At 54.3% G+C, this 23,082-nt stretch overlaps 4 protein-coding genes across 13 annotated transcripts; 1 reads left to right on the top strand and 3 right to left on the bottom strand.

Moving 5' to 3' along the window:
* Positions 1–91: 91 nt before the first annotated feature.
* DND1 (DND microRNA-mediated repression inhibitor 1) lies at positions 92–2,767 on the bottom strand. 4 transcript variants are annotated; one of them, XM_085519380.1, is made up of 5 exons: positions 2,607–2,767; positions 1,636–1,753; positions 1,079–1,540; positions 607–996; positions 92–495 (listed from the first exon to the last, which is right to left on the bottom strand). In XM_085519380.1, exons 1-5 carry the CDS (start codon positions 2,619–2,621, stop codon positions 488–490), a joined length of 993 nt encoding a protein of 330 aa, XP_085375506.1. In that variant the 5' UTR covers positions 2,622–2,767; the 3' UTR covers positions 92–487. The 4 variants fall into 4 exon arrangements, with proteins under 4 accessions (XP_085375506.1, XP_032303267.2, XP_085375504.1 ...); XM_032447376.2 differs by having other exon boundaries at positions 92–996; positions 2,607–2,744; XM_085519378.1 differs by lacking the exon at positions 2,607–2,767 and having other exon boundaries at positions 1,079–2,305.
* An 80-nt stretch (positions 2,768–2,847) lies between these two features.
* On the bottom strand, positions 2,848–10,024 carry LOC107320369 (histidine--tRNA ligase, cytoplasmic). 2 transcript variants are annotated; one of them, XM_015876127.3, is made up of 13 exons: positions 9,935–10,024; positions 9,701–9,790; positions 9,093–9,212; positions 8,811–8,906; positions 8,134–8,259; positions 7,300–7,407; positions 6,845–6,943; positions 6,428–6,521; positions 6,109–6,236; positions 5,766–6,008; positions 4,672–4,788; positions 3,791–3,937; positions 2,848–3,284 (listed from the first exon to the last, which is right to left on the bottom strand). In XM_015876127.3, the coding sequence occupies exons 1-13, from the start codon at positions 10,007–10,009 to the stop codon at positions 3,225–3,227; spliced, it is 1,503 nt and encodes a 500-aa protein (XP_015731613.1). In that variant the 5' UTR covers positions 10,010–10,024; the 3' UTR covers positions 2,848–3,224. The 2 variants fall into 2 exon arrangements, with proteins under 2 accessions (XP_015731613.1, XP_085375499.1); XM_085519373.1 differs by lacking the exons at positions 8,134–8,259; positions 8,811–8,906; positions 9,093–9,212; positions 9,701–9,790; positions 9,935–10,024 and adding an exon at positions 7,646–7,823.
* A 95-nt stretch (positions 10,025–10,119) lies between these two features.
* LOC107320370 (histidine--tRNA ligase, cytoplasmic-like) lies at positions 10,120–14,592 on the bottom strand. Of its 6 annotated transcripts, none has more exons than XM_015876128.3 (12): positions 14,421–14,592; positions 14,220–14,339; positions 13,801–13,896; positions 12,968–13,093; positions 12,743–12,850; positions 12,455–12,553; positions 12,054–12,147; positions 11,735–11,862; positions 11,399–11,641; positions 10,975–11,091; positions 10,666–10,812; positions 10,120–10,524 (listed from the first exon to the last, which is right to left on the bottom strand). In XM_015876128.3, exons 1-12 carry the CDS (start codon positions 14,553–14,555, stop codon positions 10,468–10,470), a joined length of 1,470 nt encoding a protein of 489 aa, XP_015731614.2. In that variant the 5' UTR covers positions 14,556–14,592; the 3' UTR covers positions 10,120–10,467. The 6 variants fall into 6 exon arrangements, 5 of the variants coding, with proteins under 5 accessions (XP_015731614.2, XP_085375501.1, XP_015731615.2 ...); XM_085519375.1 differs by having other exon boundaries at positions 12,972–13,093; XM_015876129.3 differs by lacking the exon at positions 14,220–14,339.
* Positions 14,593–14,715: 123 nt separating this feature from the next.
* On the top strand, positions 14,716–22,045 carry ZMAT2 (zinc finger matrin-type 2). The gene is made up of 6 exons (XM_015876132.2): positions 14,716–14,765; positions 17,638–17,731; positions 18,288–18,411; positions 18,538–18,611; positions 19,605–19,750; positions 21,235–22,045. The coding sequence occupies exons 1-6, from the start codon at positions 14,748–14,750 to the stop codon at positions 21,376–21,378; spliced, it is 600 nt and encodes a 199-aa protein (XP_015731618.1). The 5' UTR covers positions 14,716–14,747; the 3' UTR covers positions 21,379–22,045.
* Positions 22,046–23,082: the final 1,037 nt, after the last annotated feature.

Raw genomic sequence — 23,082 nt, 5'->3', positions numbered from 1 at the left:
GGGTGACATCAGCAGGTGCTGCACAACGAGGCTGCAGAAATGGACCCACCCCAGGAAACCACAGCAACAAAACACATCAGAACACCCCCAGTGCTTCCCAGGCTGCTTTAATAGCCAGCAGTGGCCACAGGCCTCCAGGCTGTGGGCAGTGCCTGCAGACAACCCAGGGCACCCAGCTGCCCCATAAAAACAATGGGGCCCAACGCAGCCCCCCCAGCTCGCATCCTCCCGAGTGCCCTGCAGCACCACAGCAGCACAAAACTTCATCAACAGGAGAACACAGAAGCAGGCAGGGCACACCTGCTGCCCACAACAGAACCAGCGCCAGTGGAGACGGGGCAGCACCCGCATCCTCCAGATGGGCCTCAAACAAACTCCAACAAACTGAAAACAAGGCTGAACAGGAACATGGCCCGGCTGGGCCCAGCTCTGCTGCACGGCGTGACGTCAGGCTCGGGTTCATTTCATAGTGTGCCCGTGTGCGCCCTCAGTGCCCTGCAGGAGAGAAAAAAGTGCTGGTGCCACACGGTTCCTTCCATCCCATCCACCCCCAGCAGCCACCGGCCCCAGGAAAAGCCCCAGGTCGGGAGGTGGGAATGGACTCACCCAGCATGGCCAGCGCCAGCTGCGCCACCGCCTCTTTCATCTTCTCGTGCCCCACGGTGCCCGGCGCGTCCTCCGGCACCAACAGGAAGGTGCTGCAGAGCATGGAGCAGGACGGGATCACCACCTGACCCCAGTAGCGCTGCCAGCCGCTGGACTTGGCCTGCTCACAGCGGGTGAAGAAGCGGGGGGTCCCCATGTGCAGCCGTTGGCACAGAGCCCCCAGGCGGCACAGTGATCCATGTGGCTCCAAGGATGGCAGCACCCGCTGGGGGCTGCCCATGCGCTGCATGTTGCTGGGGGGCGGCTCCTCCTGATGCTCCTGCAGCTGCTCCTTCAGATCCGGCTTCAGCCACTCCACCTTCACCTTCTTCTTGAACAGGGTGATGTTCCCTGGGAGAGCCACAACTGCATTCTCAGTCCATCCCACCTCCACCCCCAGCATCCACCCCATGGCCCCGCAGCCCCCTGGTACCTTCCAGCAGGGCTTTCTTGGCCATGGCAGCAGCGTGGTGTGAGCTGTACGTCAGCACGGCCACCTTGCCCTGCCTGCATCTGGGGTCGGTGTGCAGCATTAAGTGCAGCAGCCCCTCGGTGGCCTCCATCAGCACAGCAACCAGCTCGGCGCGGCGCATGGTGCTGGGCAGCCTGCTCACACTCAGCTGGCACTTCTCGAAGCTGCGGCACACCAGGATGGTGTGGCCCTGCTGCACCTCCCAGTTGTTGAGGGCGGCGATGGCCTTCCCTGCGCTGTGCTGGTCGCGGTACTTGGCGTAGGCGAAGCCACGGTTGAGGCCGCTGAAGGTCAACATGAGGCGGAACTCGTAGAGCTGCCCCACGCTCTGGAACAGCGGGATGAGCGTGTCCTCAAACAGGTCCCGTGGCAGTCTGGCGATGTACACCTCGGAGCCGGGGGGCGGCACGCTGCCCACCCACCCTGCAGGCACACACACACACACACACACACACACAGTGTCACGGCTCTGCCCATAGGGACCCCCCCCCGGGCAGCACTGAGCTGATGGTACCCACCTGGCGGGGGGCCGCCGTAGCGCCGCTGCCCGTTCACCTGCACCAGGTGGATGCCGGTTTCTCTCACCCAGGTGAGCAGAGCCGTCCTGCTGCTCGGGCTGACGCCAACGCTCCATTGCTGAAGACAGAGGGAGGAGGTTGGAGCCGCCCTGGGCGGATCGTCCCGCTGCCCGACCGACCCCCAGCGCAGCCCGCAGGAGGAGCCGGACGGCAGCGGGGGAAGGAGCGCGGCGCCGCTCTGCCCTCATGGGGCACAACCCAGCAGCGATCGCTACACGCGACCAAGAGCAGCAGCTCCGCTCCAGCACGTGCGAACCGACGGCATCTCAGGGCACAGCGCGAGCAAAGCGCGGCTCGGACCGTCGGAGCGCGGTCAGCTCCGCCCCACGCGCGATGGTGGGACTCCAGCCCACCGCCCGGGCACTGCAGCCACAGGGAGGAGCCGAGGGCGCTGCCCACGCGGCAGCTCCATGACCGAGCGCTCGTTAAGTGCCGCCCGGCCGCAACGGCGCCTCTGAACCGCGGAGGTGGCGCGGCGGGACGCGGTCAGGGTGCGATGGGTCGATGACCGTGGAGACCTTTTCCATCCTTCGGGACTCAACCGCTCTAATCCCAACACACGCTACAATCCCGCCTGGTTGCATTTCAGCCCCGCGCAATTCCGTCTCTTTGTCCCCGCCGGGCTCCGCGTTTCCTGATGCGCAAAGACCCCCCGGACGCAGCCACGGACCCCGCAGGGGCGGCTCCGAGCGGGTCCCGGCAGCGCTACATGGGGCTCCCAACCCCAGCGGCTCTGAGCCCCGACGGGCGCACACCGAGTCCCCCAGCAGCCGCTCCGAGTCCCTGCCCGGCCCCACGCGCTGCCCTCGAGCCGCGCTGTGCGAAGCCCCGAAACAAGCGGGGATCCCCTGAGCGCGACCTCGCCCCGCATCCCCGTCCCGCACAGCGCCCCCGTCCCGCACAGCGCCCACCTCCTCCTCCGCCATCGCGGCTCCTCGTGGCTCCCACCCGGCTCTGGAACCTTCCGCCGCCGCCACCACCCACCGCTGGGCCGCGACCGCCCCGCCCCGGGGAGGGAGGAGAACGCGGAGGGTGGGGGTCGCAGCACAACACAGCGCAGCCCCCTCCCCCGGCAGCGCTGCGCTCCTGGCCGCCGAGGAACAGCCGGGAGCAGAAGGGGGCAGGTGAGCGCAAGGAAGGAACGGCGAGGCGTGGGATGGACGAGATTTATTGTTTGCCGGAGCGTTTGGCGTGGGATAAGGTCAACCCCTGCAGCCAGAGCGGAGACGCCGGGCTGGACGCTTATTGAACGCGAAGGGCACGAGGAGCTGCAGCCAAGAGCCCGGGGGCTGCTGGCAGCGCGCGGCTCCTCCGGGCATGGAGCAGCTGCAGCGTGTAACAGAGCCACGGCCGAGCGGTTCATAGGAGCCAATGCGGCCTCTCCGCTCCTGCTGGGAAGGGGAGGAAGCAGGACAAAGAATAAACACAACCTCCAAGAGCTTCCCCGGCCCTGCGCCTGCCGCCACGTGGAGGTGGAGCCGAGCAGCCTCGTGGTTACAGCAGTGTGTCTGAGAGCCTCCGGGTGGGCGCTAGGGCTGACTGGTTTGCCTCCTGATCTCCTCCACGAGGCTCTCCCTGCGGATGTTGACCTACACAGAAAGCAGAAGGCTCCATGAGTACAACACGAGCAGCTGGTGGTCCCTGAGGAATGGCCCGTGCTGTAATTCATGGCCTTTGTCTGATGAATTGTGCCACCGGGGCACCAGTCCCTCTATGGGATCAAGCAGGCGGCAGCGCACACAGAGCTGAACCCTGTGAGTACAGCACTGTCAGTATCCCTCCCAGCCAGTGACCAAGCTCAATGCTCTGCTGCTCTTTCCAACTCAGACCAGCACACAGATGTCTGCTGTTCTCCTCCTTGTTCCAGCAGGGCAGCTCCAGGCCCCTCACTGATACTCCCATACCCTGGAAGGAACATGGAGGCAGCCAAAGAGCAACACTGACCCATCCCTCACTGCAGACCCCTGAGCTTTCTCCTCTCCTCTGGGTACCAAACCCAAAGTGTGGGCCTGCACCAGCTCCCCTGCTGCACACAGGCTGACCCTGTGTCATGGAGCAGCTCTGCGCTGTGATGGGAGGCCAAGCAGCCCCTCACCTCCTCCCTGGTTGCCACGATGCGCAGCTTGACGACTCCATCCTTCAGCTCCTGCTCTCCCACAATGGCCACGAGGGGGATGCCCGTGTCCTCGCAGTACTGCAGCTGATTGAGGAGCTTGGGGTTCTTCTTGTACAGAACTTCTGCCTGGAAGGGAACCAGAGCACAAGTCTGCTCACAGCACTGGCCTGTTGCTCTGTGCCCCATTGTCACACTGGCATTCCCAGGCCAGTCCAATTGCTGTCCCATGAATGGGAGGCGTGCTCGGACTGGCAGACATCAAAGGCAGCTCACTGCAGCTAGAAAGTAACACAGCACAGCTCAGAGGAACTTGTAAGGCACTGCTGCCCCAGGGAGAGCACCAGGTTGTCAGTTCTAGTGTGAGTCAGACCAGGAGTGACCCCTGTGGTGTTCCTTTGGCTCAGGAGCCCTATGGAGCACCCTTTCTCTGCTGGGCATCATGGCAGACCTGCAGCAGGAGCAGCACAAAGACACAGGTGGTTTTTTGTACAATGGAATATCCAGACCAGGCTCCTCCCCTCCTTACAAGGCTCTGCAACATTGTGTTTTCTGTTGGAGCCGCAGGACATCACAGCTGCCATTCAGCAGAGGCTGAAGTGCTGCCCTGCTCTGGCAATTCATCCTGAGCAAAGCCATAACAGCCTCTGCAGTAGCACAGGGCCAAGCACGTTGTACCACCCAGCACCCCCTGGAGAACATCTCTTCTAGGGCATAGAGAGGCAGCTCCTCTCAGGAAGGCAGTCTGCTGCCCACCCTCTCCCTACGGCTCCTTCCCAGAGCAAAGCCAGATGTGGTCCATTTCCAGGCATAAGAAGACAGTGGATCAGGCAGCTCCTGACTTGGCCATCACCTGGTTATACCTTGATTCCAGCATCCCACAGCTCCGAGACGAGCTTCAGTCGCTCTTCAAGGAGCTTCTTCTGAGCAGAGGCCACGAGCACTTGTGTCTCTGTTGTCCTGATCTTCTCCTCAGAGGCCTAGAAAGGGGATGAGACTCGAAGGATTCTACCGACACACAGACATAGTCAGGGCTCTAAGAACAGCACTCTGGGCAGCCAGAGACCCATCCTACAATCACAACATCTGTGACTGTCCCATGTTTTGGGGTTTATCCCACCCTTCCTCCTGTGCTTGCAGCTGTGCACAGGTGGAGAACATGCTGAGAATGAGTAATTTCACTGCCAACTTCAGTCTAGAGATTGTCCCTCCACATCTGAGGGCCTGCAGCCTTTGGGAAATGAGAGAGGCTGAGAGCAGCAAGCCCTGCAGGAGTTGCACAGAGTCAGCTGCCTGCTATACAGCTGGGCTGGGAACTACAGGTTAGGCTAACAGCAGCAGCTGAGATGTCCCAGCCCTGTCAGTCTCAGCTGGGTCTGGCTGCCAAGAGCTCCCCACAGCAGGGTTCTGGGGTAGGGAAATGCACAGCAGTGTTTCGGAACCCTAACCAAGACCTCTTTAACATCCACTGAATGGGACTGAGAACAAATTGGTAGAAAAGCTTTGAGGAGGGAAAACTGTACCTGAGACCCTGACAAAGGCACTGTACCCTCTAACACGGGACATCCAGCCCCTATCAGGTCTTTGTAGTGCTCTCAGTGACTTTGTAGTGCTCTTAAAGACTGTTTGCCCCTGAGCCTTGCAGAGAAGCACTGGCCATGAAGGCGGTGTGGTCACAGGGATGTCTACTGCAGGGAGAACACTGAGGCATCTGACCACAGCACCTTATACAGCTGGAGGCCACAGTGCTCCCTCCAGGTGGAGCTGCAGCAGGGACTGTAAAAAAGGGATCACATCTGAAGCCAAACAGGAGACTGACTTCATTCTGACCTCCAGCTGTAGAACACAGCAGGGGCCTGGACAGCTTATCCATCAAAGACCAACTTCAACATTTGCTGAAATGGAATACATGGGGAGAATGTAAACCCTGTGCTTAGCTGAGTACCAATGCACTCACCTCCAGTTTCTGCTCAAGGATGGAGAAGATCCGCTCTATCCCAATGCTGACCCCCACACATGGCACCTTCCGTCCCTTGGGATCAAACATTCCCACCAGACCATCATAGCGACCGCCTCCAGCCACGCTCCCAACACCCACTGACTCCTCCCCGTGGTTGTTCTGCTGCTGCAGCAGGACAGCCTCATATATCACCCCTGTGTAGTAGTCCAGGCCTCGCGCCAGGCTCAGGTCAAAGGAAACCTGCAGGACACAAAAGAAGCCCCTTCAGCAGCTGTGCTCAGGGGCCCAGGGCTGTTAGGCCAGCAGGGCAGTAACCCCTCCTGCCTCTGCTCCTCCTCACCTTCCCCGTGATGCCAAACAGCGTCAGGTACTCAAACAGCAGCTTCATGTCCTCCAGCCCCTCCTTGGCCATCTTGTTCTGGGACAGCTTTGGGTCCTGGAGAAGCTGCTCAATCAGGTCCATGCCACCTGCAGGGACAAGTTGTGCCTCAGGTCAGCAAGTGCAGCAGCACCTGCAATAATGTGCTGCCTTTGTGTCCCCCCATCCCTGCCCAGAGCACACCTGCCCCGGCCTGCCTGGCATGGAAGAGAGCAGCTGCACTCATGGGGAGCGTAACAGAGCAGGAGGGAGGGCAAGGGCTGGATCCCACCGTGCTCACCATGAAGCTGGACGTACTCCCCAATGCGATCTGCAGCCTCAGGTGAGAGTCCCTTCTCTCCTACCATCTCACTCCTCACTTCCTCCCACGGCATCTGTGAGGGGTGAGAAGAACATCAGCCACTGCCTCAGGGATGTGCTCTCCCCTGAGGAAGGTCTCTGATAGCACTGCCCCATACAGGTGATCAAACACCTGCCCCACTCAGCACATCTCCACACTGCAGAGCTCCCTCAACATTGGGGTGGTTAAAAGGTTTATGAGTGAAGCAGCAGATGAAATGCCCTCAGGGCACGCTTGTAACTCCAGCTCTTGCACTTCTGCACAGTCTTTTTGTATCCTAATCCTGCAGTTAACTTGAAATCCTGACGGAGACTCATAGAGAGCCCCACAGGTGCAGCCTGGAGCTGCAGCCCGTACCTTATCGAGTTTGTCGACGCTGGAGCAGATTGTTCGGAACTTGCTGTCTGGGACACCACAAACTGCAAACATCCCATCGAGGATGCGCCGATCATTGACCTGGGAGACAAGGAGAAAGCCCACAAGTCATCTGATATGTGGATTTGTCAGAATAGCTCAGGAACAGGCCACAGATTCAGGTGATTCATTCACTATGTCCCCTGCACTGCCAGTACAAGAGAACTCTGCTAACTACGGCCTCAGGAGACCTCCTCATGTTCCCACCTAAAAGGGGTCCTGAGATGAAACACAGTCGTTCCACATAGACACCACAAGAGGGCGGAGAGGCAAGATGCTAAGTGCTCTGGACCCGGCCTCGGTGGGCAGGTACTACTGGGTACAACCACAGGAACAACCATCGCTGCTCCCAACTGCAGCCCAAAGAAATCCAGCCGAGGATCCAGTCCTGGCCTCACCTTAATGAGGAAGTCCCCAAGCTGCAGGTCACTCAGGATCTCGTGCACTATCTTCAGGCACTCGGCATCTGGAATCATTGGGTCAAACTGCCCAGCAATGTCAAAATCCTGAGGCACAAGAAAAGGCAGAGAGCACCTCAGCACTGCTGGGCATGGCTGCAGCCACTGCTTCAACCCTGCTGAGTGGCCTCCATCACAGATCACCAGAGAGAGCACCACTATGGACGGCTGCAGCTTCACAGCAAGATGCCTCAGCAGGCTGCTGCCCCACGGTAGGAAAACAGGACAGATAGCATCAAAACTCAGAGAAGAAAAACACAGAAGCAAAAGGAAACCTTCTGCTCACCTCCAATTTACAAACCCCAAATGCAGTTTTTCTATCAGATTTTGAGGAAGAGAACAATTAGGGACAGGGGATGGAATGGTGAGTAAATTTCAATGTGGTTTCACCAGCTTCCAAAATAAAACAGGGCAACAGAGAAAGAAAGAGGTGTGATTGCATCAGTCAGTGCTCTGATAGCTGAACATGAGGAAGGATGATGCAATTCCCATGGGAGCTGGGCAGGACATCCGGAAAGAAAACACAAACAAACACCCAAGGGCTGCTTAAAGCTCTTGGAGCAGTGTCAGGACACTGGAACAAATCCAGTCCTCAGGGCTACCACACTTGTATGGGAAAGTCACAAAGGAAATGGCTTTCTCTGTTCTGTAACATGGCCTCTGGGTTTTCCCTTACTTTGAAATAAAATGGACTAATCATGGGATGTCCACAGTCCTACACCTCGACAACCACTGCCCAGCCTCCAGCCCCGCACTGCAGCTGCACACACTCACACACTGGTAGAACTCCCTGTAGCGGCCCCTGGTCATGGCCGGGTTGTCCCGTCTGTACACCTTTGCGATGTGGTACCTCTTGATGTTGGTGATTTTGTTCATTGCCAAATAGCGAGCAAAGGGCACCTGCGAGCACAGGGTTAAGGATGGGAACGAGGAGGGATCACCCCACCCAGATATCAGTCACAGGCAGCGCTGTAGCCTCACTATCTCCCCAGCACAGACACGTGGCTCCACACATGGCACACACCTGTGGGTCAAAGCAACAGCTGAGACATGCTGGACTGGCTGCAGCTCCTTCTCGAGGTCTCCACAAACACCCCAGATACAGCCTGCACATCCTGCCTCTACCAAGGGGGCATTTACCCTACGGGCATCTTTCAGCACTGCCTTAGGTGAGACCTGGCCACCCAGTCTGGGTATCCTGCTGCAGAAACAACTCTGCTCAGCAGAGATCTTCCTTCTCTCTACCTAATAATTTAAGCAATGGCAGCATAAGTAACTGAGCAACAGTTCTGCACCCACTGTAACACGTTACCTTTCCACATTATCCCTGCCTGGAGGGGGTCAGTACCAAGGGGCTGCCCTCCCACCCTGCTCCTCCCTGCAGGCAGCACTGCCACAGGAGGAGGGCAGAAAACATGACAAAACCTCTCACACTGTCTGTTGCAGGATACAGTCAGGTCATAGCGCAGGGACAGCAGCTCTCCTCCCTGATCTTTCAAATCATAGATGAGCTTTGAGTCTTCTCCGTATTTCCCTGTCAGTGTCTCCTATGGAAAAAAGAAAAAGGGCACATGAACAAACAGCATCTTCAGTGTCAAGTGATGAGCCCGAGAGCACAGAGAACAGAGAGAAAGGGAGGACACTGAGGAGATGGAAGGAAAACAGTCAGCCCTAAACATGGGCTTCCAAGTGCAAGGTCCCCATCAGCTCCTGTGTGTGCTGCACTCACTCACCTTCAGCTCAAACACCGGCGTGTCGATGACTTCTGCCCCGTGGCGCTTGAAGCAGGTGATGATGGCGTTGAAGACTCTCTCCCGAATGGCCATTTGCTTGGGGCCATAGTCCCGCGTGCCCTGCCACGAGGTGAGGGAAAGGAAAGCAAACAGCACGATGGGTTAGAAGTGTGCAGTGGGAGACAGGGGTGAGAGGATGCAAAGACTCCATCGCTTAAAAAGCCAGAAGGATCAGGCCTGTATTTTGACAATTTCATACATTAAATTCGCCTGCATGGGTCTCCTTGTAATCTTCCCCACTGTTAAGGATCACTGAATTACTGCCGTGAAAGCCTTAACGTTTCCAGGAACCCATAACTCACTGCAATTAACTGCTCCTTTCGCTTTCGAGAGCCCAACAATGAGTGGAAGCCGAGCAGGAACACCCCACCCAGGGTCACGTAGCACCGAGGGGCTCCCAGCGCTGCAATGGTGCAGCTGGAAACACAAACTGCTTCTCCTGACACTCACAGCCACAAACCCTCATTCTGTGTCTCTGAGCAGTGAGACCTTTCTCTTCCCCAGCCCCACAGCACAGTCCATGTTTGTTACAAGGGAGCAGATCTCACCTTGGGGTTCTTGAGCACGAACTTGTGTTTCCCCTCATCCCCCCCCAGCTCCGCCTTCATCTCCAGCAGCTTCGCCACCTCCTTGGCGACCTGTGAGGGACGGAACGGCCCAGTCAGCGCAGCCAGCCCATTCAGCCCCGCCATCACACACCGCCCCGGCTCCTGCCGGCCCTGCTCAGCCCAGCCCAGCCCGGCCCAGCCCGTCTCCCCGTCCCCCGTTGGATCGCTCCGCACCATGTCGGGCTCGGCCTTGTCCTGCTTCATCCTCCGCACCAGCTCCGCCTGCTCCCGCAGCGCCTCGGCCGCCATCACCGCCGGACTGACAGCGACCGGCACCGCGCATGCGCATTGAGCTCCCAACCGCCCCGGAACCGCGCCTGCGCAGTGCGGAGCCGCTGCCCACCGAGCGGAGCCGTGAGTGCGGGGCAGTGATTTGTGCTTTATTTCTAACGGCACCGGGACCAGCCAGCACCGACCCGATAGGGTTAATTCATTGATGGATCCCAGCCCTGCCCCGTCCAGCAGCGCCGCCACCCCCTGCACGGCCCCACATCGCGCTGTCTCAGAGCACAGAGCTCGGGCTGCCCAGCAGCTCAGCAGGGTATGTATGATCAGGCGCTGTATGATGAGCCCTCAGACCTGCCTGCTCCTCATGAGCACGCTGCCATGCAACCCTAACCACAGTGAGCACTGAGGAGACTCCAGCAGGAAGGTAACGGCTGGGAGCTGTGGGGTTTCCAGTCCTGCACCTCCAGCCAGAACAAGTCCTATGGCTCCAGCCTTCTTCTGATCTCAGCAGCAAGCTCCTCTCTTGGGATATTAACCTACAAAGCAGGTAGAAAGGAGCAGTTATCCGCCAGATCCACAATACCCATCTCCAGTGCAATTCCAGTTAAGCCCAGAGCCTTTTGGGAACAGCTGGATTTTAGAAGCACCTCTGAGACTTGCCATAGAGACATTCTCACCTCCTCTCTTGTTGCAACATCTCGCAGCTTGACAACTCCATCCTTCAGCTCCTCCTCTCCTATAATGGCAACAAGGGGGATGCCGGTGTCTTCACAATACTGCAGCTGTTTTAGCAGTTTCGGATCCTTCCTGTACATCATTTCTGCCTAGAAGGAAGCAGTGGTGAACCATCAATGCAAATTTGCCCTGGTGGGTCTCGGAACAAAACAGCAGGGACTACAATTGCACATAGATCTCATTGCTCCTGCAGCCAGCAGTTGCCTTTAATGCTCTCAGGTCTCCAGATCTCACGCAGACCCTGATTTTACCTTGATTCCTGCATCCCAGAGCTCAGAGATGAGCTTCAGTCTTGCACTGAGTAAATGTTTCTGAGGCGTAGCCACCATCACTTGTGTCTCAGTTGTTCGGACTTTCTCCCCTGAAGCCTGTAGGGACACATTCATGGAAGCACCTGTGTGAGCTGAATGTACCTTGTAGCAGGAGCTCACTTATTTCATCACACTTGACATGAAAATAACTGAGGTGCTTTCTCTGAAATCTCTTTAGTAATTGCTACAGAACGCTTCTCACAACCATAGCCTGATGAGCTCTATGTTCTGCATGGATGTTTAGGCTTGAGATGACTCATCCTCACCTACAAAATCCTTTCCTCCTCAACACTGTAGAGCTCAAGTTACAAATAACTGCTTCTGAGAGCACTCCCCCACACATAACACTGCCAGCAGCACCTACCTTCATTCTGTGCTCGAGGATGGAGAAGATCCGCTCTATCCCAATGCTGACCCCCACACATGGCACCTTCCGTCCCTTGGGATCAAACATTCCCACCAGACCATCATAGCGACCGCCTCCAGCCACGCTCCCAACACCCACTGACTCCTCCCCGTGGTTGTTCTGCTGCTGCAGCAGGACAGCCTCATATATCACCCCTGTGTAGTAGTCCAGGCCTCGCGCCAGGCTCAGGTCAAAGGAAACCTACAGGACACAAAAGAAGCCCCTTCAGCAGCTGCGCTCAGGGGCCCAGGGCTGTTAGGGGCAGTAACCCCTCCTGCCTCTGCTCCTCCTCACCTTCCCCGTGATGCCAAACAGCGTCAGGTACTCAAACAGCAGCTTCATGTCCTCCAGCCCCTCCTTGGCCATCTTGTTCTGGGACAGCTTTGGGTCCTGGAGAAGCTGCTCAATCAGATCCATGCCACCTGCAGGGACAAGTTGTGCCTCAGGTCAGCAAGTGCAGCAGCACCTGCAATAATGTGCTGCCTTTGTGTCCCCCCATCCCTGCCCAGAGCACACCTGCCCCGGCCTGCCTGGCATGGAAGAGAGCAGCTGCACTCATGGGGAGCGTAACAGAGCAGGAGGGAGGGCAAGGGCTGGATCCCACCGTGCTCACCATGAAGCTGGACGTACTCCCCAACGCGATCCACAGCCTCAGGTGAGAGTCCCTTCTCTCCTACCATCTCACTCCTCACTTCCTCCCATGGCATCTACAAGGTGAGTAAAGAGCATCTGTCACTGCAGAACTTTCAGCCGCAGCTTCCAGAGGCCCATGTATCCTGAACATATGCTGGAATACAACATGATTCTCAGTGAACAATTCTTACTGTGTGCATCTCACAGAGATTTTTAACTAAGATCACTGAAAATGCCAAGTCTTACTTCCAGCCACTGCTCTTACCCAGAATATCTTTGTGTCCTTTACAACTACTAATGGCTTAATTCTTAAGACAGTGCCCAGCACACAAGATCCAACCCAAGACTGGAAGCGATGTGCTGTGAGAGCACAATGCTTACCTTGTCCAGCTTGTCCAGAGTAGAGCACATAGTGACGATCTTGCTCTCCGGGATGCCACAAATGGCAAACATGCCATTTAAAATTCGTCTGTCATTAACCTGGGGTTGGAGAAACACACTTAGCTCAGGGAGGTGTTCCACTGCAATTTCCTCCTGCCCTCATCCAAGGAGAGCTAGAATCTGCTGGGAGTCTGTTTGTGTCCTTTGACTGGTGTCTCAATCCCACAGCACACTAGAGCCAGGAAGTGAAGGCACAAATGTGTGAATAATACCTGCCTCTGGTCTCACCTTAATGAGAAAATCCCCGATCTGCAGCTCGCTCAGGATCTCATGCACTATCTTCAGGCACTCAGCATCAGGGATCATAGGGTCAAACTGGCCAGCAATGTCAAAATCCTGAGGCACAAGAAAAGGCAAAGGCTCTGGCACAGCCGGGGAGCTGCTGAAGTCTGGCTCTCAGCTGTTCCCCTATGCACTCTCCCCAGTCCCCTCACACAGGGCCACAACACTCACGCACTGGTAGAACTCCCTGTAGCGGCCCCTGGTCATGGCCGGGCTGTCCCGTCTGTACACCTTTGCGATGTGGTACCTCTTGATGTTGGTGATTTTGTTCATTGCCAAATAGCGAGCAAAGGGCACCTGGGGGACTGACGAGTTAAGGATGGGAACAAGGAAGATCCTCAGAGGTGCAAGAAGATTAACCTAATGCTCCCCATCTTTGTTCCACATCCAGAGCTGGTACAAACACCTGAAGCATGGCACAGCTGATGATGAGTATTGCTGTAATGAGAATGCTGTGCTCCTGCAGCTCAACTGCACTTCCTCCATAACCACAGCAAGTCAACACCTTACTGACATAGACCTTTACCAGGTCATTTTGCTTTCTTAAGATGCGACAAAGAAAATACAATATATAATAGCACAAGAGCTTTTCAGGCATGTTGTGGAAATGGAGAAGGCCCAGGATGGATGCCTGCTTTCTACCTGCAGCAAACACTGTTGCTTTCTCAGAACTGCCACAACAATACCCTGCACAGGATGGCACAGAGCTGGGCACTGTAACAAGGAAGAAGTATGATCAGCAGTGCGGAGCACACTGGATGAGCACAGTAGGGATGAATGAGAAGCTTTGCGGCAGATATCAGACTGACTGGAAAGGACGCCCACTGGTTAATGGGAAGGAGCTTCTGGCCATCCTGATGGGACAAAGCTGGGATCTGCAGACAGGCCGGGACACTGATGATCTACCTAATGCCTTTAAACTAGGCAGAGGAAGCTGTAGTCTCAGTTTGTCTCTGTTCTTGCCACCAAAGCTGCATATTCTGTGTGCAGTAACGGCAGGATACAGTCAGGTCGTAGCGCAGGGCCAGCAGCTCTCCTCCCTGATCCTGCAGCTCATAGATGAGCTTCGAGTTGTCCCCATACTTCTCCATCAGCATTTCCTACAGTGACAGTCAGAGGAGACAAGGCACAGTGAGACACCAGGCGTGCAGTGCACAGCACGGAGCACAAGCGGGGCTGTCTGTGGTCTGTGGTGTGTGACCCCAACCCACAGCTCAGCTGGGAGCCATCACCGAGGCAGGACGTTCGTTTTTTGGGCTGAAGCCCGTGAGAGCAACGTGGCCTCCCCATCCCCCTGGGGACCCCCAGCCCCCGGTATAAAGGACAGGGCACAGAACCGGGGTGCTGCCCCCGATCGAAGCCCGTAGGACAGCGGGGCACCCCGGGGTCACCCCGCAGCTCCCATTGTGCCCCAGGTCCTCACCCGCAGCTCCATCACGGGGGTGTCGATGGCGGCCGCCCCGTGTCGCTTGAAGCACGACACCACGGTGCCCAGCAGCCGCCCCAGGAGCGTCATCTGTGCCGGGTGGTGGTCGCGGGTGCCCTGGGGGGGAATGAACGGGGGCTGAGCACCGGGACCGGACAGAACCGGGACAGCACCGGGACGGGGCGGTACCGCCCTTACCTTGGGTGTCTTCAGCACCGAGCCGCGCTCAGCCGAGCCCGCCGCCCGCACCTGGCGGGAGAGCAGCCCGAGCAGCAGCGGGCACAGCCGGGACAACCGCACCGGGCACCGGGCGGCGGGCAGCGACCGCAGCATGGCCGGACCGTGACCATAGAGCTGCCCACAGAGCGCCGCCGGGGGCGGGGCGCTCCAGCCGGAAGTAGTAGGCCGCCCTGCCGCTCTATGTGTAAGCGCGGCACTTGGTGGTGTTTGGGCGGACTGCTTCGCTTTACGGCACCGATCGGCGCAGCGCGACAGTTCCCGTTCCCTGGTGGCCTGGTGCTCAACATGGCGTCGGGCAGTGGGGTACGTGCCCAGCTCCCTCCTGCACGGAGCCTGGGGGGGCTGCGGTGGGACGGGCCGCTCTGGAGGCACGGGGCGCTCGGGGTGGGAGCGGGACCGGCCCGGGGCGGCCAGGCCGAGCTCGGGGCCTGTGGGCGGAACGCGGGTCGGAGGGGTCGCGTTGGGGCCTGTGGGGGACCCCTCGTGTGTACGGCTCCATGGGCTGATGGGGGCGGTCAGGGATCACAGAGAGGCTGAAGGGGCGGCAGGGTGAGACCAGCCCCATGTTCCCCCCCGTCCTGCCCGGCCGCTTCTCAGCCCTTCCAGGCAGCGGACAAGGGCCTGACCTGCGGTGTGCGGAACCAGCTGCCGGCTGCTCTGTGTTGTATGGGGGATCCTTACCCGCGGCTGTGAGATGTGACTGTGTGGGGTTGTTCGCTTTGTGTGTTGGGCACTGAGCTCCTTTGTGGAGCTGCAGGATTTGGGAATGCTGAGATAGGGTGAGTGAGGCACATAGCGCTGGTGTGACCTGACTGGGCAGCCAGACTCCTCTGATACCCAGAATGGGTCAGCACTGCAGGGCTTTGTTCTTCTGCTGCCTTGGTAAATCTTTTGTTCGCTTGAAGCCACCTGCTGAAAGCAAACAGTGCAGGGAGAGCAGGCACAGCAGGATGCCCGCCAAGGAACCAAGAGCTGATGTTTTGTTTTCAGCTGCTTGGGGTTGTGATCCTATTTCTTAGAGCTGGGGCAGAGGCTCCTGTGCCCTTGTGTGGGCTTTGGCACCAGTAGTGGGTCAGTCATTTGGTGCCAGCATCCACAGTGAACGTGGAGCTGTGGGGCAGTTTTGTTTTTCAGTTGTTACTTGGGAAATACTCTGTTAGAAAAAGAGGTTGGCGTTGCAGTAATCCTCATCTCCATCAGAACAATTAAGAGAAAAAGTTCTTTGGATAGTATCAGTATGGCGACAAATAATGAAAAAAATGGTAATTGTAAATACCCAAAAAGTTATTTACAGGAAAAATTCACCCAATGGAAGCCTTCAGTCTGCTGGGAAGCACTGAGGAGTGATCCCCAAGAGATGCTGCCTTAGTGAGGGTCAGCCCTTCAATGGGGTCTAGAGGAGGTGGAGTCGAGCTCCACCCCTTCCAGGAGCACAGCTCCATTACTCTCACCTGTGCTCCCACAGCTGACCCCACACTTGCCCCAGCTGATTAATCAGAGGTTCAGGCTGTGATTACCAATTTCCCATACAGCATCTATCCAAGCTCTTGTCAGAGATGCCCAGCTCACAGCTGGATTTGCTTTCTTTCATTGCGCTGGCACCGGGGAGATGGTAAAAGATCCACAAACAGCAATTTCCCTTTTATTACAACAGGAGAGTAGAGCAGCAAGGAAGTTGTCTCCTCTCGGGGCTCTGATTTGTGATAATGTGCTGCTATGCAGGAGGATGGAGGTTCTGGAAGATACCCCACACCATTAATTTGCACTCTGTGATATTTTCTTGTCTTTTGCTCAGGGTGGTTAATAAAACCTGTTATGACATGCTTAAAGTGCTTTAGAAGCTCTGGGAATAAATGAGAATTTTTCTACACTTCCCTAAGGTATTTTCGTTCTTATCAGTAGTTGTTCACTCCATTTGAAGGATTGCCGGAGGAGAAATCATTAAATGGCTGCTGCTGCTGCTGCTATAGCTTCAAATGGGATTTATTTTCTTTGGATTGTGATTGGGTTCTTGATTTGGCTGAGCAGGGAGGCAGTGGGTGGGTGTGGGTCCTCTTTTCCTGGAGGTGTTTTAAAATACATCCCTAATTTTCTTTTTAATATGAAACCAGGAGCCTCTTGCTGCCATTCTGAGTGAAATGCAGCTCTCTGGCTCTATGGGATCCAGCTGTCTTCTTAAGAGGGTAGGGAAGTGTGTGAGTTGTAAGCTCATCCATTGCCAGATGTGGTGGCTGTGGCCCTCACTGCCCAGTCATTGGGATGGTGCTGTGCCAGGCTGGTGTGTAAATAGAAAATAGTGTTCTTGGCAAGTCACTTCTGCCCCCAGCAGTGATATCTGTTGGATATGGGGACTTTTACCCTAATCATTTTATTAATCTGGTGCCAGCTTTACCTGAATTCTGCCTCTCTTCACACATTTTACCCTGTTGTTCCCAGTCTGAAGTGTTTCCAGGGGCTGATGGAGGGCCAGGCTGCCTCCAAGATGTTAATTCCCTTCCCTGGTTGACTTAAATGGGGAGTTAAAGGCGTGGGGCAGCTCGCTGGGTGTTTCAGAGTAACCTTTCCTAGTATTTCCATGTCCCTCTGTGTCTTCTGGAGTGTTCTGCTCCCATGAGTATCTCAGTTTAAAAACTCAAACTGGTTCCTGTGATTCAGGAGGAAACTCAGTGCTTTGGTTCCCATGGCAGGTGAGTGTATTGCTGATACCTTTGAGAGCAGGGAGAAACATCCTTCCTCTGTACTCCTGCATCTTCCTGTCTCACTCATCTGGTATTTGTAACTGGGCTTTAATCTTTAGAAGAGATGTATGTAATCTGCTAATGACTGTCCTGTGTTCATCAGGTGGTGCCTGTGCAGTTTTGTGTCTATCAGTTTCAGTGCTGTTTGTACCTGTTTTTCAGAAGGAGGTGATGGATGATCATCTTGGGAGCTATTGAGATCAATTCATTACTTTATTCAGTTCTAAGAAATCCTTCTAGAAGAAGTAGATATAGGCATGTTCAGTGTTATCCTTTTAGTTCCTAGGTATGAAAACAGAATACTTGGGAATGTACTGTAGTGCCCCTAAGTCACTGCAGTGGCCTTACAGGACAAGCAGTTCCATGTCTTTCCTCAGTCTCCCCTTATCACTAATCAGACTGTATGATAACGTTAATATACTTTGTTTCTTTCTCAGACTAAGAACTTGGACTTCCGTCGAAAGTGGGACAAAGATGAATATGAGAAACTTGCAGAGAAGCGGCTCACGGAGGAGAGAGAAAAGAAAGATGGTGGGTAGTGTATTGACTGCAGGCAAGCTTTGCTCTTTTGGCAGTGAGTCACCCAAACCCTCTTGGGAGGGGTAGAGCAGCTGGAAATGAAATCCCAGAGGGGAAACAGAAGCAATTCAAGGCTGGTTTGCTCTGCTCCTTTTTTCCTGTGCTAGCCACTGACTATTTTTTTTTCTCTGACAAAAATAAGTACTGAGAATCTTTGTCTCTGTTGGCCTCTTCTTTGTGGAGGGAGAGGGATAATCAACCCCTGGAAACAGGAAGATCTCAGGAGTACAACCCAAGTCAGAGCTGGAGATACCTCACAGATCTGCCTGTTTCTTATGACAGTCTTAATTTTAGCTTACCTAATGAGGTGGTATCCTTTACTGACTTCAAAAGCAAAACAAAAAACAAGCAAACAACAAAGCAAACAGAAACTTGAGTGCAGTTTCTGCACAAATCACATAGTTTGTGGGTTCCTGGCAGACTCCTCTTTGTCAAGGGCTGATTGAAATCCAGCAGGGTAAGCTTGACATTTTCTGATGAACACCTGAGACTTTTGCTTATGTTTTAGGCAAACCGGCTCAGCCTGTCAAAAGGGAACTTCTGCGGCACCGAGACTACAAAGTGGACCTGGAATCGAAGCTGGGGAAAACCATCGTCATTACCAAAACTACCCCTCAGTCAGAGATGGGAGGGTATGTCCTGCCCTTTTTGTTTGGATCTGAGTTCTGACTCTGGAGTCTGTGGTAAAGCATCTTGTCCTCCTCCCCTCGTGCTTTGGAGTTAATGTTTTTTTTCCTCTTCTCACTCTCCCCTGCTAGGTATTACTGTAATGTATGTGACTGCGTGGTGAAAGACTCCATTAACTTCTTGGATCACATCAATGGCAAAAAACGTAAGGACAATTATTCTGCATTGTTGGAGTGCTGGTGCAACTCTGTAGGCTGTCCCCTTCATGCATCACCAGTTTCTGAGAGCTGAACATTTACATGTGGATCAAAATGTGCTTTGGTGATTGGGGTCTAGGCAGAGTTTACTCTTTAGAGCTGTGAAGATGTTGTCTTTATTTCATGGCAACTTCTCCAGGCTGATGGACTGTTTGTGTGGAATAAGCCCAGAAGAAATAGTGAGTCTTTTATTCTCATTAGATAGAGTTATTTTTTCCACTCAGAGTGTCTACACCGCATGAAGTTTGAACTTCCTAGTGCTGCTGCAATCCTGGGACAGATCTGTTCATGGCTGCAAAAAGACATTGAATTAAAGGCCTGTCTTAATATCTTTAGCTGGAAATGTCCCATGTACTCAGGGTCTCCTACTGCAAGCTGCTTCCTTAGCTTCTCCTGCAGCCAAAGGAAGCCAGCTTGCTAGTTTAATTCTGACTCATTTTTCAATAATCTGGTCCTTATTTCCCTGGTTCAAGATAAAAACTGCCTGACGTATCAGAACACCAACATGGTCAGGAGCTCCCTAATATGGAACCTTAAAAGAAAAGGTTGCATCTTCCTCCTTGGTATGAGTAATACAAGGATCACTCTAGCCACTGACTGGTCTGATTTATGGTATACCCTTAGATCCCAACTAATTTTCTCTGACATAAGAAATCCCAATGCATGCAGTGTGGACCCAAATGAAGGCAGGAAGCGTATGCCTTTCAGGGGAGGAGGGGAAGAGGGCACTGCTGTGTCAGAGTCCCCATGTTGGATCTGAGCTACCTGACGTGTCCTTAGGGAAAGATGGTGTTGAGAGGAATCCCTGGTGTCTGGGCCTGTGCTTCGAGTGGTGGCGGGATGCTGTGCTGAGATAACTGAACTGGGAGCAAGGGGGGGTTCTGTGTGCAGACCTTTAAAGGCTAAGGATGTGCTGAACGTGGCTAGCTGTGTTCCTCCAGACCAGAGAAACCTGGGCATGTCCATGAGGGTGGAGCGCTCCACGCTGGACCAGGTGAAGAAGCGCTTTGAGGTGAACAAGAAGAAGATGGAGGAGAAGCAGAAGGACTATGACTTCGAGGAGAGGATGAAGGAGCTCCGTGAGGAGGTGAGTGTGGGCAGCAGCTGGCAAAGCTGAACCCCTGAGGAAAGCAGCCCTGGTTCCTTATCCTGTTTAACAAAGATCTTGTACTTGGTAGTGTGGGCTTCTTATCTGCTGCCCAGAGCGGGTCTGTGTACTTGCTGTTTGTTTTCTTAAAGATAGTTTCTGCTCTGGTCCCTGGAAATCCTTTTTCCTTCTCTATGCATGAGGATAACTTTTGATACTTCAAGTTTCTGCTAAGAGTACTGAAGCCCTGACAGTGCACCTGCTTTGTGTCTCATTACTTGTGTTTGAATTTATGTGCTTTGATAAACAGACCCGTGTGGTGTGCTGTGGTTCTGGGGGTTGCTGATTGATTCCTCCTCCATGTGGCACATTGCTTTTGTGTGGCTTTCCCAAGCGAAGAAGGGCTTCATGAGTGGTGTGCTGTGCTGTGGGATGTGTGTGGAGGCAATGGAAGGCATCGGATTCCTCTCAAATCTGGGCTTAAGTGCCAGTTCCCTGAAACAGAGATCAAGTTTATGTCTGAGAAACAACTGACAGAGCTCTGACAGTTAAGGAGCTTCTCTGCATGCTTCTCCTTCAACAGCAGTCATACAAACACCAGACATGCTGCATGTTTGTCTCCTTGCTGAAGCCCCCAGCTTTGCTCCACAGGCTGCAAGTCCTAGTGCTTGGCAGCCCCATGCTCTGCCATGAGGCCTTGGTGCTGCTGAGCCTGCTCAGTCGGGAGAGGCAGGAGACTGCTTTAGCAGTGCTGAGCGTGCAGTGGGTGAAAAAGCTATTGCCAGTCTATGCATGACAACAAAGAAAGCAGCAGCAGCTTTTGGTGTGGTTTTCTTCAGGGCCTGGCTGTCTTCAATAGTTGCAGAGCAGTGGATGGTGATGGGAACGGCAGGTTCAGTTGCTAAGTTGGGAGCTGGAGCCATACTTGTGTGTCGCCCAGTACCAGCCTGGCGCTGTTCCAGGGCTTGTGATCCTTACAGAGCAAAGCACTTTGATTAGTGCAGTGCAAAATCTTTGATGCCAAAACCCCCACAGCCACTTAGAGCTCAACTTCTGTTCCAGTGAGCAGCTGTCACTGCCGTGCTGACAGCCAATGGGCAGTGACATTCCACATCACAGCCCTCGGAACAGGGCACTTTGTGATGGAAATGCCTCCTGCTACCAGCAGCCCCTTATCAGTGTTGATTCCAGGTGAAATGTCTGCCATCTGCTTGGACGTGAGAGCTGTTGATTTCACGGGGCATCGCTTCGGCTGCATCCTCTGTGTGCGACTTCCCTCCTGGGGTGGGAGTGGGTGGTCTGTAGGCAGTGGGAAACCTCCTGGGAGGCTGCAGACCAAGATTTCTGCTGGCTGTTTTATTTCTTCAGATACAATTTGGGTCATGTTGGTTGGATTTTGAGTTAACTGTGCAGTGCCCGACATCTCAAAAGCTTACCTACCTCAGGAGGTTCAGGTTGTTTTGCTGTTCTCTTCCTCGCTGCAGGAGGAAAAGGCCAAAGCCTACAAGAAGGAGAAGCAGAGAGAAAAGAAAAGGAGGGCAGAGGAAGATTTGACTTTTGAAGAGGATGATGAGATGGCGGCTGTGATGGGCTTCTCTGGCTTCGGCTCAACCAAAAAGAATCACTGAGAAGCTCTGGACTCTTTGTTGAAACAGATTGTTTTTACCGGGGGGACTCTGGATAATTCTTTTAAGACTTGACTGAGGACTTGTATGTAAATCTCCCAGTAGAAGTTGGCCAGAGGAGTTGAAAAGCGATTCCGTGCTCTACCTGTGCTGCAGAACAAACTCCACCTGTCTTTAGCTTCCCATCTCCTTCTGTGTCCTAGATCTGGCTGCTCGTCAGTGCTCTTCGGCCTTGTGTGTGCAGGGGAACGTTCTGCTGGGTGCAGTTTTGTGTCAATAAAGTGCAGCAGTTCTGTACGGATGGCATTGTTATTGTAGTTGTCAGCTGGGCATCGTTGTTGTGAGGTGGTGAGATGCAGAGAGGCACTGGGCTTCTTTTTGGGTCAGGTGATGGAAGGAATCGTGCCGTGGTGAGCAGTGCTGTTCTGTACAGCATGAACCTTTTGGCTTGTGCTAAGCAGGGCTGGGGGCTGCTTGGAGTCTGGGTTACTGAAATTTTCCTACATATTTTATCTGTAAGGGATACTTCCCTGGTTTCCTTTGTGTTTTGTGCCATAACTTTGATATCTTTAATCCAAGGGAGAAGCTCCTCCCCAGGGCTGATCTAGGATAGAGCAAATGAAAGAACAATGTGCGATTTGCCCAGAATAAATGGATAGTTCCAATTGGCCCTTTGGTGGGAGTTTGAGTCCTTTGTTTTGATTGCTGCTGCCTCCTTTGAGAAGAGCTGCCGATGTTCCCTGCGGTGCACAGAGCTGCTGGTGGCCTTCAGGGGAGCTCTGCAGAGGGGAAGGCAGATCTTGCCTGTCCTCTCCCTTGGGGCTGCTTGCTCAGCTGCCAGCTCCCCGCTCTGCAGGCAGTTGCTGCCATTTTTTCACATTTTAACGTGGTTCTTCAGATGCAAGTGAGAAATGGGGAGGTGGAGGGAAGGGTGGACAGCGCTGGGGACCTGCATTCCCATTGAACAGACCAGGAGCAGACCAGGGTGCATTCCAGCATTTACCAGCCTTCATATATCACGGGCCACTTCTACCCTGTCTGCTGGCTCTCAGTGTCATTTCACCTCTGCTCTCCCTCAATCCTCTTCATTCCTGCTTTTATTTACTTCAGTCAAACCTTGTGTGACTCATTTTGGGCTCTGGTTGGGGTTTATGTTTTACGTGGCTGGGTTTTCATAGCTCTGCCTTGCTCCCTTTCTCTCCTCTCTCTTTCATGCACGTTGATGAGATCCTTGTTCTTGCCCTTCTCTGTACTTTTATGAAATTTCCGACCCGAGGAAGGCTGCAATGTGCTCAGCCTGCTCCTCCTAATACATCTCCAACAAATCCTGTAATGCTCTGCTGCTGTTTTAATTCCTTAATCTTAGACTGCTGACAGCTTCATTGCCTCAGGTCTTTCCACTTCAATTCAGATTATAATCCCCGTTGAAGATGCTATTGAAATGATATATAGCCAGTCAGATACAACTGTCCTTGGAGATTTGACCCTTTTAACTTGGCAATCCTCAGACTTCAGCAAACACTCCCTGAGCATTCGAGCTGGAAGGCAACTTTCATTCCAGCCACGTAGCCAGCGCTGCTCAGACTGCAGCACGTGGCTCCTGCTGAATGGGAGAGAGGAGACGCTTGTGCCTTTGTGCCCTCTGGGGCAGCAAAGGGATGCTGCCATGGTTCTGTTTCATGCACATTAAAAGTTCAGGTTGTTTCA

The sequence above is a fragment of the Coturnix japonica genome, chromosome 18 (genome assembly GCF_054131305.1).
Source record: "Coturnix japonica strain WE chromosome 18, WE-NBRP24, whole genome shotgun sequence".
Taxonomy (NCBI): domain Eukaryota; kingdom Metazoa; phylum Chordata; class Aves; order Galliformes; family Phasianidae; genus Coturnix; species Coturnix japonica.
The sequence above is the reverse complement of the archived record's forward strand: the minus strand, read 5'-3'. Positions and strand labels throughout refer to the sequence as shown.

Excerpts from the sequence above, each read along its gene's own strand:
- DND1 (XM_085519377.1), bottom strand. The coding sequence starts at position 1,883 with ATGAGGGCAGAGCGGCGCCGCGCTCCTTCCCCCGCTGCCGTCCGGCTC. Across the intron at positions 997-1,078 it reads CAAGAAAGCCCTGCTGGAAG|GGAACATCACCCTGTTCAAG; the intron begins GTACCAGGGGGC and ends TGGCTCTCCCAG.
- LOC107320369 (XM_015876127.3), bottom strand. The coding sequence starts at position 10,009 with ATGGCGGCCGAGGCGCTGCGGGAGCAGGCGGAGCTGGTGCGGAGGATG. Across the intron at positions 9,791-9,934 it reads ACAAGGCCGAGCCCGACATG|GTCGCCAAGGAGGTGGCGAA; the intron begins GTGCGGAGCGAT and ends CGTCCCTCACAG. Across the intron at positions 9,213-9,700 it reads TCGTGCTCAAGAACCCCAAG|GGCACGCGGGACTATGGCCC; the intron begins GTGAGATCTGCT and ends ACCTCGTGGCAG.
- LOC107320370 (XM_015876128.3), bottom strand. The coding sequence starts at position 14,555 with ATGCTGCGGTCGCTGCCCGCCGCCCGGTGCCCGGTGCGGTTGTCCCGG. Across the intron at positions 14,340-14,420 it reads CGGTGCTGAAGACACCCAAG|GGCACCCGCGACCACCACCC; the intron begins GTAAGGGCGGTA and ends ATTCCCCCCCAG. Across the intron at positions 11,642-11,734 it reads TGTTTGGCATCACGGGGAAG|GTTTCCTTTGACCTGAGCCT; the intron begins GTGAGGAGGAGC and ends TGTGTCCTGTAG.
- ZMAT2 (XM_015876132.2), top strand. Across the intron at positions 18,612-19,604 it reads TCACATCAATGGCAAAAAAC|ACCAGAGAAACCTGGGCATG; the intron begins GTAAGGACAATT and ends GTGTTCCTCCAG. Across the intron at positions 19,751-21,234 it reads TGAAGGAGCTCCGTGAGGAG|GAGGAAAAGGCCAAAGCCTA; the intron begins GTGAGTGTGGGC and ends TCCTCGCTGCAG.